General features: G+C 44.5%; 1 protein-coding gene across 1 annotated transcript in view; it reads left to right on the top strand.

Annotated features, from left to right (window-relative positions):
* The window catches only part of SLC35D2 (solute carrier family 35 member D2), a 188,266-nt gene extending 172,781 nt beyond the window's left edge, over positions 1-15,485 (top strand). Inside the window, exon 12 of the mRNA XM_075340476.1 lies at positions 14,379-15,485. Coding sequence (XP_075196591.1) covers positions 14,379-14,529 — 151 coding nt within the window. The 3' untranslated portion in view covers positions 14,530-15,485. The remainder of the gene's footprint in view (positions 1-14,378) is intronic.
* The last annotated feature ends 874 nt before the right edge of the window (positions 15,486-16,359 follow it).

The raw sequence follows: 16,359 nt of genomic DNA, 5'->3' as shown, positions 1-16,359 counted from the left end.
GGGGCCGTGACCACGGTAACGCAGACGGGCTGTCCCGACAAGGAGAGGTCGCGGACGGGCGCACGGGGGAACACCGGAGTGTGCTGCCCCCTAGCGCCCTCAAAAGGGGGGAGGTGTGAGGTAAATCCGGAGATATGACGATAAATCATGATATTCAAGTATGTCAGGAAGCCCTCTCCTGGTGTCACCCCCCCTTTCCTTCACACAACTGGTTTAGCAACAAATCCCATGGCCATGTCCTGTGATATGGAAATTAGGTGGCTTTAGGACAATGGACACAGGATGACTCCCTGCCGTCACCCTGTAGTAGGAGCTGCTAGCTAGTTAGCAAGGCTATGGAAATAGCCAGACAGAACGACTCCAGTAAAAAATGGTTCATATCTCGCAAGCCATATTTCCGATAAATATGGCAACCATAAAAATGGTGTCTCCGCATGTGGACGATGCCGGCACCCCCTTTTTATGGGAGCAGGGCATTGGGAAATGCCCCAGGCGTGATATCAGCCAATGGGGAACTGGCAGACAGGTCATGAGTCCCCTCGTTCTGTAGCTAAATTCATAACTGTCACAATGAGAGCATTGGCGTCTGCCTACGACGCTCCCAGGCAAAGTTATGGCCAATATCCCCTTTGCTGGATAATTCTGATCCATGCAGGGGGAGTGGCAGTGCTTCCCTGTGAGGTCACTAAGGTAGGAGGGGACCTGGATCTGCCCAGGTTGATAACCCTACTTCGGCCATTTTCCAGGGTTCTTCTGCTCGGGGGCCTGGTTGGGAAAGACCTGTGAGGGAGTTCCTGGAAACCTGGTCTACAGCGCCCCCCTGTGGCCAGACGCAACAAGGTAACTGCTGGAACTGTGTATGCCTGTTTGTAACCCATGCTTTGATTGTAACTGTACTCTGACATATGTATATTCTGTAGATTCCCTATTGTATATATTGTAGTTTCTAGTGTGCTTTAGGCTGATTAAATTATATAATTAATCTTGGGCTGTTCTGTTATCTCGATCTTGAATCCCACGTCTGTGTGTTCGGCTAATAGTTACCGTGAAGCGGTTGGTGGCAGCGAGTTGTGCCAAGGATTATTGTGGGGAGGCCAGTGAGATTCGGGAAGATATTATATATTCCGCCCGCGGAGGTCGGGGGAATATATACCCTACTCTCACCGGGGACCCTTCAATAATCGGCATAAGTAGTATAGCGGCCTCCTTGCTTATTGTCGGGCAATTCCATAATTGGCCTGACTATAAGAGGGGCGCTAGAGAGCGCATCACGTGCTCTGTCTGTCGGTCGGGAGGTATAAAGGAGGGGTGACCCCACTTGTTACCCCCCGATTGTGACGTACTGGTAGCCAGCGCGGGGGATTTCTGAGTGACCCCCCCGGTGGTTTGTGACAGGATGCCACTAGGTACACTGACTGTTTGCTAGTATAATGGCTTAGGTATAATGAGTTGGAGTGTGCAGAGGACAAGAGGGTACAGTGCCAGGATTGTGGTGCTCTGGGTAGAGGAATGGAAGCCTGCCTTTCTATTCCCTCCTAATGGTGAAATGCAGGGAGGAAATCCCTGACCTTGGCTACACAGACGCTGTTGCTGTTTGCAGGACCTGTCACCTATGGCTCTCTGACCCTGCCGGTTTGAGCCCTTAAAAGGACTGCTATAAAGTGCTCTCCCTAAGCTGTCTAACGCTGTGTATGCAGCGCATACAGCTGTATCGGCTATAGGACTCAGGAGGACGGAGCTGCGACAGTGATGTCTGACACCAAAGACGCAGAAGGCAGATAATGACGTCCTGGAAGAAAATGTCCGGTTTTATAATGCAGGGACATGTGACATGGACATCCTATCACACATGCCGTTGCTTCTCTGGCTCAAAGTCCACTTAGCTGTGTGTGTCTGGGATTGGCTGACATGCTGGCCCGCCCCACAAGACGCGCGCGCTTAGGGAAGGAAGACAAGAGAAAAAAAAAAAATGGCGATCGCCATTATACAAACAGCAGTCATCTGAAGGCGCTGTTCACGCACACTATACACTGAAATGTGATAATAGTGTGATTCACAGTGACTTACACTATTACAGCAGAAACCAAGCTATGATTTAGCTTGTTTTTTGCTGCTAGAACCGTTCTCGAATGTTTCTAGAACTATCGAGCTTTTGCAAAAAGCTCGAGTTCTAGTTCGATCTAGAACATGCCCCAAAATCACTCGAGCCTAGAACTGGAGAACCACGAACCACGAACCGCGCTCAACTCTATTCCTGAGGCTAAGTCCTCAGTTCGGGTTACTGAGCATGCTCCCACACTTAGTGCGAAAAGCCTCTTTGCACAGTTACTTGGACTCCGTGCCATGTCTAAGTCCTGTGTTGTGCCTACTGAGCATGCTCAAGCTGATAGTCTGTTTTCTGAGACTGTTATTCAGGCTACTGAGCATGCTCAGGCACTTAGTGCATCAGAGGCTAGGTCTGGTAAGGACCTCACTGGCCATGTCCGTGAGGTGGCAGGCCCTGATAGGCCAGAGGGCATTAGGTGTCCTGGTGATGGGGCCACTCCAAACTGGCTCGCAGAGGCTCGCCCCTATGACTTGGCACCTCATCATTGTTCGTCAGACGATGACTGGTGAGGTGTTTGGGGTGTGGCTGCCATGAGGTCATCAGTGAAGTGGCGGTTCCGGATAGTCCGCTTGTTATGTCACTGATGACGTGACACTCTGCTATTGGCTCCTGGAGGTGCATTATGGTCCACCCTGGGTTGGGGCGGACCCAGGTTATAAAAGGGGCTGGAGACAACATGGAGGTGTACAGTCTTCTATTATGCTCAGACAGAGCACACCTCCATGTGTTGAACCCATTGTGGCTTTAGGACAGAGGTAGGCAGGGATAGGGCGTCGGTGCTGGACGCCACCACACTTGGTAACACGGCACGGTTACAGCCAGCTCCTGTCCTACCAGTCCTGCTAGTGTAGCCCAGTGGCATTAACTGGGCTGCTGCTGCACCTGCTGTCCACAGGTGTGCCCCCTACGCACACGGACAGCGTACCCAATGGCCCCTGTGTTGTTAACAGGGAGTTCCTGGGCTGGGTGTGTGGACCCTGTGATGCTAACAGGGTTCACAGTCTCCTGATCCGAGTGTCGTCTAATTCGGGTCAGGCTACTATTAGTTTCAGAGCCACCCAGCTCTGTATCCTCCACCTAACCTTCGGGTTGCCAGCATCTCCTTTTCCATCTGGGAGCATGGTGGACCCCAACTGGCGATTGGGATATATACCACCTTATCCTAATCTGCCAGTCCCCCCGTAACAGATGGTGTTTCTTCAGCAGAAGTTACTGTTGCTTTACCACCAACCCCACGGACACAAACCTTTTTCCCCTTTCCAACACACCTGTTCCCCTTTCCACCAGCATCTGTTCTTTTTCCACTCATTTTGTAGATAACCAAATTTGCAACTCTGCAGGAACACCCTACTCAACGCCGTCTCAGCACAGCAGCCAGCCCTCGGTCCCTCAGATGTGGACAAGTAAAAGACCATTTCCTCCTAGCCATAACAAAGCGGTGAGATTCATTCTGTGCACTACTGGTGTTTAGTGGAAAAGCTGATCTAATATTGTGTAACAGCTTCTGCTGATACTCCTGCATATGTGCGTCCCTTTCTATGGCACGAATTATTTCGCCAAATTTGACCACAGACCCCACTTAAGTGGCATCAATTTTCCCACAGTTGCAAACTTAAAATGTTGATTTGCATGAAGCACAATCAAAAAGCCACAAGCCTTTACTCTCCCCAGGATGACACAGGGGTTGAAAAGTCCTTGCGGATCCATGACTTGTTCATCTTGATGAATGTTAGTCTGTCCACATTGTCACTGGACATACGCGTGCGCTTATCTGTCAGCACACCCCAGCAGTACTCGTATACAGAATACACGTTCCGAGAGAACACTGGCTGCGGGACACAACAAGATCTCCAAGGTGTAAGTGGCGAGCTCAGGCCATTTTTCCAGATTGGAAGCCGAAATCTTTGTGACACACGTGAGCCATACAAGGCACGTGTGTCACAATGCCCTGGCGAAGAGCTGCACCCAGGTTTGCAGCATTGTCGCACACAGAATTCCCTGGCTGCAGGTTGAGTGGAGACAACCATTGATGAAAATCGGTCTCCAGAGCTCCACAGCTCCACAATGTGAATCCACAACTCCTCAGCGGTGGGACTCACATTTCCCATACATTTCAAAGTAAAGAGTTGACCGCCTATTTCCGTTGAGCTCTGCTGCCAGCATAGTAAGGATGTGTCCGGGATTCCTTGTGCACAGTTACAATGCGGATGGCCTTACCAGACAGGATTTGGGCGGAGGTGGAGGACCGAGATGAGGTTGAGGAGGCAGAATCAGTGGAGGAACTTCTACATACAGAGGATTGACGCACAACTCGTGTTGACGACAAGACTTGTACAGCAGACCCTTCCCCATCTCTCACCATAGTTAACCAGTGCCCAGTCAGTGACATGTAACACCCCTGTCCATGCTTACTGTTCCAAGTATCTGTGGTGAAATGCACCCTGTCACACACAGAGTTTCTCAAGGAAGCGGTGATGTTGTGTGCGACATGCTGGTGTAGCGCAGGCACACCTTTCTTACAGAAGTAGTGACAACTGGGCATCTGCTCTTGGGGCACTGCGATGGACATAAGGTCTCAAAAATCCTCTGTGTCCACCGGGCGGAAAGGCAGCATTTCTGTAGCCAACAGCTTGCAGAAAGTCAACCTCTTAGGCATATCATGCCCTTCTAAAATCATGTAAAACACAGCAAGGGGACTCAAACAAGAGTCTCCATGTTTTCCAAAAATTTAGCCACAGACACCACTTAAGTGACATCAATTGTCCCACAGTTGCAAACTTAAAATGGTTATTTGCATGAAGCACATTCAAAAATACACAAACCTTTAGTCTCCCCAGGATGACACAGGGGTAGAAAAGTCCTTGCGGATCCATGACTTGTTCATCTTGATGAATGATCATGTAAAACACAGCAAGGGGACTCCAACAAGAGTCTCCATTTTTTCAAAAAATGTAGCCACAGACACCACTTAAGTGGCATCAATTGTCCCACAGTTGCAAACTTAAAATGTTGATTTGCATGAAGCACAATCAAAAATATACAAGCCTTTACTCTCCCCAGGATGACACAGGGGTAGAAAAGTCCTTGCGAATCCATGATTTGTTTATCTTGATGAACGTTAGTCTGTCCACATTGTCACTGAACAGATGCGTGTGCTTATCTGTCAGCACACACCCAGCAGGACTGAAGAAACGTTCCGAGAGAACGCTGGCTGGGGGACACGACAAGATCCCCAAGGCGTAAGTGGCGAGCTCAGGCCATTTTTCCAGATATGAAGCCCAAAATGAGAAAGGCTCCAGTTGCACAGTCATGGCATCGATGTTCATTTGGAGATACTCCTACATCTGTGTCTCCTCCTCCTTTTACTCGTCCAGCTCTTTTCTTTTTGCATGAGTATATGTACTTGACACTTTTCCATGTGTTTGTGGTGTCTTCTGAGTTGTTTGTCACCTTTTGGACACCTTAGAAGGTGTTTTCCATGTGTTTGTATGTGTTTGTGTTTGCCTGCCATTGTTTTCAATGGGGTTCGAAGGTGTTCGTCGAACGTTCGACAAACACACCCGCCGGTCGACGAACTGAACCGATCTCGAAACTAGGGGGTGGTTCATCTCTACTAGAGACTTTCAACCCGGTGTCAAATGGTAGGCTTAGAATTGAATTTAAAAGGTGGCGTAAAGTCCCATCTAGGTTTTGCTGTTTAACCGATTCAAATAGCCCTTTAATCCTGATGTTATGTCTTATGCGGGCTTTACATGAGACGATAGATTGTGCGATATGTCGTCGGGGTCAAGGTTTTCATGACGCACATCCGGCATAGCGCACGACATCAACTTGTGTGACACCTCTGAACGACGCAGTATCGCTCACAAATCGTGAGTCGTGTACTCGTCGTTAACTTTCATAATCTCGTTTATTTTCATGGGTGCAGATTGTTCATCGTTTCCGTGGCATCACACGTTGCTCCGTGTGACACCATGGAAACGATGAACACAGCGTACCTGCGTCCCACGGCACCCGCCGGCTTAATGGAAGGAAGGAGGTGGGCGGGATGTTTACATCCCGCTCATCTCCGCCCCTCCGCTTCTATTGGCCGGCTGCCGTGTGAAGTCGCTGTGACGCCAAACATCCCTCCCACTTCAGGAAGTGGATGTTCGTCGCCCACAGCGAGGTCATCTGGAAGGTAAGTGCGTGTGACGGGGGTTAAACGAGTTTATGCGCCACGGGCAGCGATTTGCCCTTGACGCAAAAACGACGGGGGCGGGTACGATCGATTGTGAAATCGCACAATCGGTCGTCCCGTGTAAAGCAGGCTTAACTGTATTGTCAATGTCATCCATAAGATCTTGTGAGATATTCCACCTGAAATTACTGAGACGATAGAACATTTTCATGAGTAGCCCAATTGTTGTGCAAAAGTGTAGCGCCCCATGGGGCAGGTGTTTTTTACCTACTAGCAGCCGGGCCGGGGGTGCAGATCCTCTGCCTAATCACGGGGTGGCCTTGCCCTGTTCCGTTGCCCCGGGGCATACAGGAAGGAGGATAGAAGGGTGGTAGGGAGGATGGAGGATGTAGTTGGAGGTTTAGGAAAGTCTTTTAGGTGATCGTGATGCCACCTGTGGTACACGGTCAGGTATGGGGCCACCGCTGTAGGGTCTCTCACTTGACCGTAGCACTAGAAAAAAGTCTCCTTATTGCAAAGGCATTATATATTATGTTTTATTGAAAGATGAGTTACCCAGCAACCAATTAGTAAGTGCAAGGTTTACATTTGATCAGGTGATTTTCTCTTATATGAATCCTACTTTGCAAAGAAATGAGCTGGATTATTCCTCATAAAAATTAATTAACCCCTTCACCCCCAGGTGATTTTGTGCTTTTCACTTTCGTTTTTTCCTCCTCTTCTTCCGCGATCGGTGACTGTTACTTTTCCTTCAATATTGCCATATGGGGCTTATTTTTTTGCAGGATAAGTTGTTCTTTTGAATGAATCCATTAGTTTTACCATATAGTGTACTGTAAAATAGGAACAAAATTCCAAATGTGGAGAAAGTAAAAAAAAAGGGAAATTGCATTATTGTTTTGGGAGTCTTTTATTTATCACCTTCATTATATGGTAAAACTGATGTGTGGGTGTGATGCCTCAGGTCAGTATGAGTTCGTAGATACCAAACATGTATTTTTTTACTTTTATCTAAGGGGGGGGAATTCAGAAATTTGTCCAAAAAAAGAGAAGCGCTTTTGTCACCATTTTCCGAGATCCTTAGCGTTCTCATTTTCGTGATATGGGGCTCAGTGATGGATGATTTTTTGACTGTTTTTTATCTCCTGGCATTACGTTTTAAAAGAATGTTGCGTGATTAAAAAACTTAATTTTGGCATTTGGAATTTTTTTCCTCATTATGCCGTGTACCAATCAGATTAATTGATTTTATATTTTGATAGATTGTAAATTTCTGAACGCGGCAATACGAAATATGTGTTATGTTTTTCAATTTTTAAACTTTTTATTTTCAAGAGGGCAAAAGGGGGTGATTTGAACTTTTAATATTTTTAGTTTTTTTAAAACTTTTATTTACAATGTATTATTTATTTTACTAGTCCCCCTAGGGGACTATCACTGCACAGTCTGATCACCTGTGCATTTCTGCTATCAGAGCAGCATCTGATCAGCAGAAATGCTCAACTCCTGTGAGTGCCAGCGCTCTGCCGGCTTTCACAGGAAGTGAGTCATGGCAGCATCAGGGGTCATCAGATGGCAAAGCGCTACCATGACAACACAATGGCGCTCCGTTATCGCATACAGGGGCCGCCGATGTTGGCGGGGAATAGCGTGATCCCCGCAGTGGCCATTTATATTGCACTGTCAGTGTTTGACAGTGCGATCTATGGGGTTAACAGGCGTGGGTGGATCTGTGATCATATCAGCAGATATGTGCGGAGATTACCGCGGTAACTGGAGGGAGGCGATCCAAGGATGTACCAGTACGTCCTTGGTCGTAAAGGGTTTAAAAGGAACCTGTTATTAGATTAATGCTGCCTGAAATTGGGTGTGAAATTGCAGCCAGGGGAGTTTTTCTCAGAAATGCTGCAGCGTTTCAAAGAAAACATAGGTTGACAGAGGAACTTCCCTGCATGAACTTTTCAATCAACTGGAGCAGGATCAGGAGAAGTCGCTAAGGACCTCACCGGACTAGTCACGTCTGTTCCTAGTCCTGGGTCAGCTTTTCAAACGATATTTAACACTGCAGCATTCCAGAAAAAAAATCACATCTGGCTGCAATCGTGCAGCCAGTCTCTGATTCATGCTGCCTGTTGTGGTTCTGGCTGCATATATCTGACAGGTTCCCTTATATCAACTATCTAAAGCTAGGATCATGTGTAGTATGCAGACATGATGCATGTAGACTGCTAAGAAATCACTGCCTAAGAAAAATGGAAAAAGAGGAAATTACCTTGGAAATAAATACAGATTTATGGCAATGAAGAAAACACTTATTATTATTATTATTAATATTATTATTTATATAGCCAACATATTCTGCAGCACTTTACAATTTAGAGGGGACATGTACAGACAATATGAGTTATTACAGAGTAACATAATTCAACAGATACCAAGAAGAGTGAGAGTCCTGCTCGCAAGCTTACAGCCTATGAGGAAATATGAGAGGCAGAAAAGGAAAAGTGCTTTCATTGTATGGGCCAGCCATCATTATAAAAAATAGGGGATTCACATAACGCTGCATGATCTGGTCACCAGCCAGTATCTGTACAAGTAGAGATACAAATTGCTATTAAGTGCATGGTGAGTTTGTAAACAGATGATAATAAAATTTGGAGAAAAATGTTGTAAGGGCAAAACTGGAATAGTTGGAGAAGTGAGGTGAGGTGATAGGCCAGTCTAAAGAACTGCATTTTTAGGGCACACATAAAGCAGTGGGTTTTGTGAATAAATCGATTTGTTCTTGGTAGTACATTCCAGAGAATTGGCGCAGCTTGCAAGAAGTCTTGGAGACAAGAGTGGGAGGTTTGTATTATTTAGGATGTCAGTTATAGGTCATTAGCGAAATGGAGGTTACGGGTAGGGTGATAGACACATGAGGGAGGAGATGTAGGACGATGCAGACCTAGAAAGTGATAAGTTTATATTGTAATCTGTAGTGGATAGGCAACCAGTGCATTGACTGGCACAGGGAGGAGGCATCAGTGTAACGGTTGGAGATAAATATTCTCCTAGCTGCTGCATTCAGGATGGATTGGAGAAGGGAGAGTTTAGTAAGAGGGAGACCGATTAGTGAAGAGTTGCAATAGTTCAGATGAGAATGAATATGTGTGACAGTAAGAATTTTAGCAGAGTAAACGGTAAGAAAAGGTCGAATTGTAGAGGTGCAGGTGACATGATCGATAATGTTAGCCTTCGTTTGACTAAAAAGAGCATTACTTGTAAAGTAGTCACCAATCCCTTTAAGTAGTGACAAAGGAAGTAAAACATGAACTATTTTGAATGCAACATTTATGTCAAGCATTGTGTAATATCGCTCTTTACAAGGATACTGTGATAGTGTTTGAAGAAATGCATGAAACATGGGACTACTTTACACTTTTCCTCTACTTGGCAAGTTCTAAAACAAAAAAGTCATTTCAGATTCCCAAAGGATAATGTTTAATAAAAAAAAGAATTTAAGAATATATTTCTTTGCCATGGCAGCAGTGGTTAACCAGAAAAGAATAAGACAGATGTTGTTTTATATTGTATCTCCTTTCTTTTTTTCTTGTCAGACTTTCATGAAAAACATGCATGCTGCCAGGACAAGCTGCTGTTAATTATCTTTTTAGAAATGTGTTTGACATACGGTTGAGAAGTAAAGAGCCTTGGCCTATGTCCCCTTTAATGACTCCTGTAGTCTCAGAACTATTTATCCTCTTCATAAGCAGCATCTGTGCCGCCCCCGTGTCAGCAGCCGGGCTGCTCCGATCCAGATCCGCGGTGGCTCGAGGGGTCTCCGGACCCGGGGGTCGTGCGGCCACTCAAATGAAGGGGGTATTTACAGGGGATTGTGTTAGAGTTGGTGACGCCACCCATGGTATATGGTAATTTTGAAGTACCACCGCTGCAGTTGGGAGCACCCGGGGGTGATGGAATGGGGCAGCCAGGTGTTAGAACCCTCCACGGGTAGGGGGGATGCCCCGGGACTCGGTGATGGTGTTCAGGGAGTGCCGTAAGGAGTGAAGGGGTCACTTGCGTACTCACTCAGTCCATTAAGCTGACACCGACAACTAGATAAACCAAAGTTCTGGATACCGCTGACGCTGAGCGCCAATGGTGCTGCCTTGTGATCCGTGACCTGCCTCCTGGCACTAAGTTTACGTCTCTGTTGGTCCCGGTAGTATGGAACTTGCCGGGTCCCACTCCCCACTATGGCTAAGTGTGGGAGCTTGCTCTCAGGGTTCACACTTGGGATTTTCTGGACCGTTTGAGTGGAAAGTTCTATCCCCCTCATTGCGCTAGTACCCCAATTCTGGAGCGGGTGGAGAGCGGACCTTGAAGGCTCCGTTCTCGTCCGGTAAATTGTCAGGTTGCCTGAAGCTACTTCCTGACCTAGGGTCCATGTACCCCGTCGTGCCCTGGTCCCAGCCCGGTGATGGTGCAAGGCCGCCGGCTGTCCTCCTCAACAGTTCCGTGCCCCTTGCCACGATCCCCTGCGACCGGGGGTCCAGCTCCTCTAGGCCCAGACCACCGTCTGCTACCTAGATCGCTTCCTAGGAGCCCTGATCCTGACCTCCTCTCTCCTTCGCTTCCAACACACTTCTATCTCTACTCCTGACACTCCTGACCTCCCCTAGCCAACCCCCCAAGTGGACGACCCTATTCCACTCAGGCCGTACATTGGTGTGTTTGGTGGGTGTGGTGCAGAGTGTACCTAGGATTTAATTAGCTGATGTAGGCAACACCATGTAGTTGGGGACCCATAACAAAGAAGGAGGTGGATATTGCACGGGAGGGCAGATTTTTCAATACTCTGTGACGACCTGATAGTCCTGGGGCGTCACACATCTTTAGGAGTTGATAGAGCACACTTTAGCTATACATCATGTTAGAAGCAGGTCATAACAGCCAGACACTAAATTTTACCAGTATTACTGAGGAATCGTGCCCCATTCCTCATGGGCAATGACCTCCAGTTCACTAATATTCTTTAGATTCCTGTGTACAGCAACTGATTACTTCAAATCCCAGGTGACTGTGACAGCCAATCTAGAATATTCCATTTCTTTATCTGAAACCAAACCTTGGTGGACTTTGAAGACAGCTTAGGATCATTGTCTTGTTGAATGATACAATGACATCTATTTCTCAGCTTCCTCACAGAAGGCATGATGCTTTCTTGTAGGATTTTCTAAAAATTGAATACAGTTTGCCCCTCATGCAGTGAAGGCCTCCATTGCTAGAAGAAGCAAAGCGGCCCTAGAGCATCAAGCCATGGGTGTGCTTCACTGGGGGCAAGGTGTTTTTGCTGTATGCTTCAGTTGTCCTCCTCCAGTCATACTTCTGATCCATATGCCCCAAAGGTTCCAGTTTTGTTTCACTGCTCCCCAGAACAGAATGCCAAATTTTCTAAGGCTTCATATTGTGATGAAATTAATGTTTACTTTTCTTGTGTTTTTGTGTCAGTAGAAGTGGATGACTTGACGTTTGGGTGTAAACCTTGATGTGCATTCTGAATACCTACTACCACCATATCTTGATGCAGGTCTTTTGCAGTCACTCAAGCGTTTTGGCCACTTGCCTGCTCAGGAATCTGATTGTAGACTATGATAGCTTACTGTGTTGTCACAGATAATGTTCCTCAACTTTGAACTTAGGACCCATGATTCTTACAGTATCTCTATATGCAAATTGCCCCTTCAGAGTGGAAGAGGGCTTGAACTCTAGTGCCACCTATTAGAATTAGCATTCCTAAAAGTTAACATACCCTTTATATCTCCTTAAAGGGTTGATATTAGCTTTTAGAATTGCTACATCCAGTAGGTGACACTAGATTTCAAGTCCTCTTCCTCTCTGAAGAGGCAATTTGCATATTTAATCTCCCAGTTGAGCATTGCATAGTTTATAAGCCTCCTTACACTGACATGTCTGACATGTCACTCTCCACAAGGAGAAATGTTACCCTTTAGAGAACAGTATCTCTAGAATGTTTAATGAATTTACTATCTTTTTATTTCCTTTTCTGTGTTTGTTTAAGGTAAAGAAAATGAGATCTTCTTTTAGCTTGCTATACTACTTTCTTGACCACTCAAGAATATTAGTGAATTTGCGGCATTTGCACCTGAGTAATGGCCTAAGATTTCTCAGCAACTTTTTCAGAATCTGGTATCTGGCTATGGATTATATTTGCAGTGGGTCTTAACAGCCAAAGTACTAAAGATGCTTCTGAGACTGCAGTAGACAATATAAGGCTATGTGCACACGCCGCGTTTTTTTGCCGCTGCGTTTTTGTGCGTTTTTGACTGCTAAAAAAGCGCAAAAACGCACCCGCGGCAAAAAAACGCATGCGTTTTTACCATGATTTGGTGCGGTTTTGGCTGCGTTTTGCTGCGTTTTTTGATCTCTGCGTTTTTCTGCGTTTTTCCAATGCATTGCATGGGGGGGAAAACGCAGAAAAACGCAGGAAAGAATTGACATGTCCATTTTTTTTTTAAGCTCAAAAACGCAGCTTAAAAAAAAAGTTGTGTGCGGACAGCAAAAATTAAAACTCATAGACTTTGCTGGGGAAGCAAAGTCATGCAGTTTTGAGGCCAAAAACGCACCCGAAAAACTCGCAAAAACGCCGCGAAAAACGCACTGTGTGAACTTACCCTAAGTTGTCTTTTCTGTTGACTTTGTAGAAACCACTTGTTTATATTAGTTTTCTTGAGCTATGTAAAGTTTTTGTTTTACTGGTTTGTTGCAAACCACAGAAAGCTTGTAAATTTTGGTAATAAACCGAATTTGCAATGAGGTTAAAATAATTTTGTTTGCAATTGTAAATCACATAAGGTGTTGTTTAAGTACATAGAAAACCATGTGAAGAGAACTGTTCTGAAGGAGTTGATGTGGTGGTGGGAAAGGTATGTCAAGTGTGTAGACTTCATCCATAAAGCATGAGAAAAGATAGAGAAGAAGTTAACACAACCTTTTATTATGGGCTTAAAGTAGTGTTTAAAATGAGATTGAACTGTGAAGTTCTTTCCAGATGCATGGAAAGCCTGGGTATGACTGACATGGGATGGCTGTTTTCTTTGTTACCGTGTTTCAAAAAAGTATTCATACCCTGTGAACGTTTCCACATTTTTTCACATTACATCCACAAACCTAAATGTATTTTATTGGAATTGTTTGTGACACAGCAACACAAAGTAACAAGTATTGTAAAGTGTAAAGAAAGTGATACATGGTTTTCTAAATATTTTAAAAATATAAATCTGAAAATTGTAACGTGCATTTGTATCCAGCCCCCCTGAGTCAATACTTTGTAGGGACCACCTTTTGCTGCAGTTACTGGTGCAAGTCCTTTGGGGTATGCCGCTAACAGCTTTGCACATCTAGAGGATTACATTTTTGCCCATTCTTCTTTGCAAGTTTTGCTAAAGATTCTCAATGGGATTTAGGTCTGGACTTTGACTAGGCCATTCATACCACTGCATACGCTTTGATCTAAACCATTCTATTTTGGCTGTGGCAGTTTGCTTAGAGTTTTTGCCCTGCTAGAAGGTGAATTTATGCCCCAGTCTTAATTTGTTTGCATCATCTATCAGATTTTCCTCCAGGATTTTCCTGTATTTAGCTCCATCCATATTCCTGTCAACTCTGACCAGCTTCCCTTTCCCTGCTGAAGAAAAGCATCCCCACAGCTTGATGCTACCACCATCATGCTCGACAGGGGGAATGGTGTTTTCAGAGTGATGGGCAATGTTCGGTATTATTGCCATACTTTAAGCTCAACAAGAACACCTTCTTCCACATGCTAGCTGTGTCCCCTACATGGCTTTTTGCAAACTGCCATTGGGGCTACTCATGGCTTACTTTCAAAAATGTCTTTCTTCTTGACAATCTTCCTTAAAACCCAGATGTATGGAGTGTACGACTAATAGTTGTCCTGTTCTCTATAATTTAACTGCATTATTATGTTCACAATATGTCACAAATAAAATCTGCTCAGTTTTTTGTCACATATATAGAATATTCTAAAAATAATGAAGTAATTTGTGTTTTCCTTCTCATACATTTCAGCATGGCAGGTGGAGTAGCGTATTCTTTTGTGACATTTTGGGAATCCTCACCATCAGTAGACAGTCATTCAACCCCCCTGAATTGGGAAGAACAAAAGCCTGGTTTATTACAAGTTACAAATAAAAATATTGACTCCAAAGACATTATATAATACTAAATAAAATTTAATTTAAAATTCTTGTGTGTGAAGTTAAAATGTTCATACCTATGGAAAATCTAACATGTTTCTGGGATAAGAAGTGAAGGATAGATTGAAGATTCGTTGAAGGATGCACAGTGATGAAGATTTGTGTTCTATACGATGCTCACACACAATACCCATTCATGCTGAAATTTAATCATAAAAGGTAATTTCTTCAACATATTTAATCAGATTCAAAGTATAAATCATACAAAAGAGCTGCTACGGTATGTTCATTGACTCATGGATATGTAAGTTGTTCCAGAGTTTTTTCTATGTTTAGAAATGTAATAAATGACAGAAGTTCTGGGTGTCCGATTAGAACTGTGATCAGATTCATCAGTTGCAGGTTTTCTTTTTGTGTGTTGTGGTATTCATTTTTGTCATTGGGCCAAATTCTTCAAAAAAGTGCTTGGGGTTCATGAATACAGCACACAATCAAAAATGTTCTTTAGTTTTGTGTATTATGGGCCTTTTCAAAGCCAAAAAAATGCATGTTCTGATCAATTGTCACCAAATTTGCGCAAAAAAATTCCTGTGTACATTAAAATTACTCCAAGAGTGGTCTAAAATAGATTTCTGTGTAAAAAATGTTGTGAATTTTTAGAAAGCTTCAATTGATGAATGAGCCACAGTCACCTGGAAACCAAAAACTACATTGGCAAACATAAAAAAACATAAGTAAATTAAAAGAAATAAAGGAATGAAAGTGAGCACATACAATAGATTTAAAAAAATGCACAAAGTAAAAGAAGACTGTGCATCCTGCCCTTAGATATTCCATTTCTGCAGAAACTTTAGTTTCTTTTCTCTAGTGTAAAAGGAATAATCTACCAGTATTGTATTGTTGATTGGTTTCAGTGGCAACCAACAGAATTCTGACCAACACAAAAGAGAGTGCAAAACAAGTAAAAAACAAAATGCAACTTAAAGCATAACCATCGTTTTGATTTTTATTTAAGAAATCAATAGTGCATGTGAAATTAAGCAACTTTGTATTGTATCTTATCAGACTAATCTGCTTCTTTCTCTGCCAGAACTGATCAGTCATCATCAAAATTCTCAATTCTGAGGTAAAATCTGTATTCAGTAAAGACTTTCCCATTACTGAGATAGGAGACTAGTGATGAGCGATCTTGACCTGTAAAGATCGGGGATCGTACCGATCCCATAGTGATCGTGTACACGATCCCGATCATGAGCTTTCCTGGGAAGCTCGTTTACAGATCGGGTACAGATCAGGTCCAGGGGCTGTAAAAAAAAAAAAAAGCACATTATTAAAAAACATTATGATCATACTTACAGGTCCCGTGACGGGTCCTGCAGACTCTGTCTCCCGGCTGCTGCTTCCGAGTCCGATCATTGCTGTGCCGCCGGTAACCAGCACTGACTTACAGGACCTTCAATGATGTCATAGCCATGTGACCAGTCTGGTGTGAATGTTATACAGACATTGGCTTACAGACTGGTCACATGACTATGACATCATTGAAGGTCCTTTTAACTGAACTTTGACTGTCACTGTGCGAGTGTTGCATCACGGTGCACAATCTCCCTACAGGAGCAGGTCAGCTGCTTATATATGCATGTAGCTGAGGTGCTCTTGTCCGGAGATTCTCAGGCCGTGCGGGGTGATGCAATGTCAGACTGCACTAGTCATACCCTCACTGTCAGGCTGCTTCTCGCTCTGTACAGAGCGATGTAGCAGAGCTGACAATGCTCTCTGCTTCTCACTGTGTATAGACTGTGTCTGTACAGAGTAATGAAGCAGAGTTGATATTGCTGTCCCTGTGGATTACG

This window comes from Anomaloglossus baeobatrachus, chromosome 1, assembly GCF_048569485.1.
Source record: "Anomaloglossus baeobatrachus isolate aAnoBae1 chromosome 1, aAnoBae1.hap1, whole genome shotgun sequence".
NCBI lineage: Eukaryota > Metazoa > Chordata > Amphibia > Anura > Aromobatidae > Anomaloglossus > Anomaloglossus baeobatrachus.
This window is presented reverse-complemented; position numbering and strand designations above follow the sequence as displayed.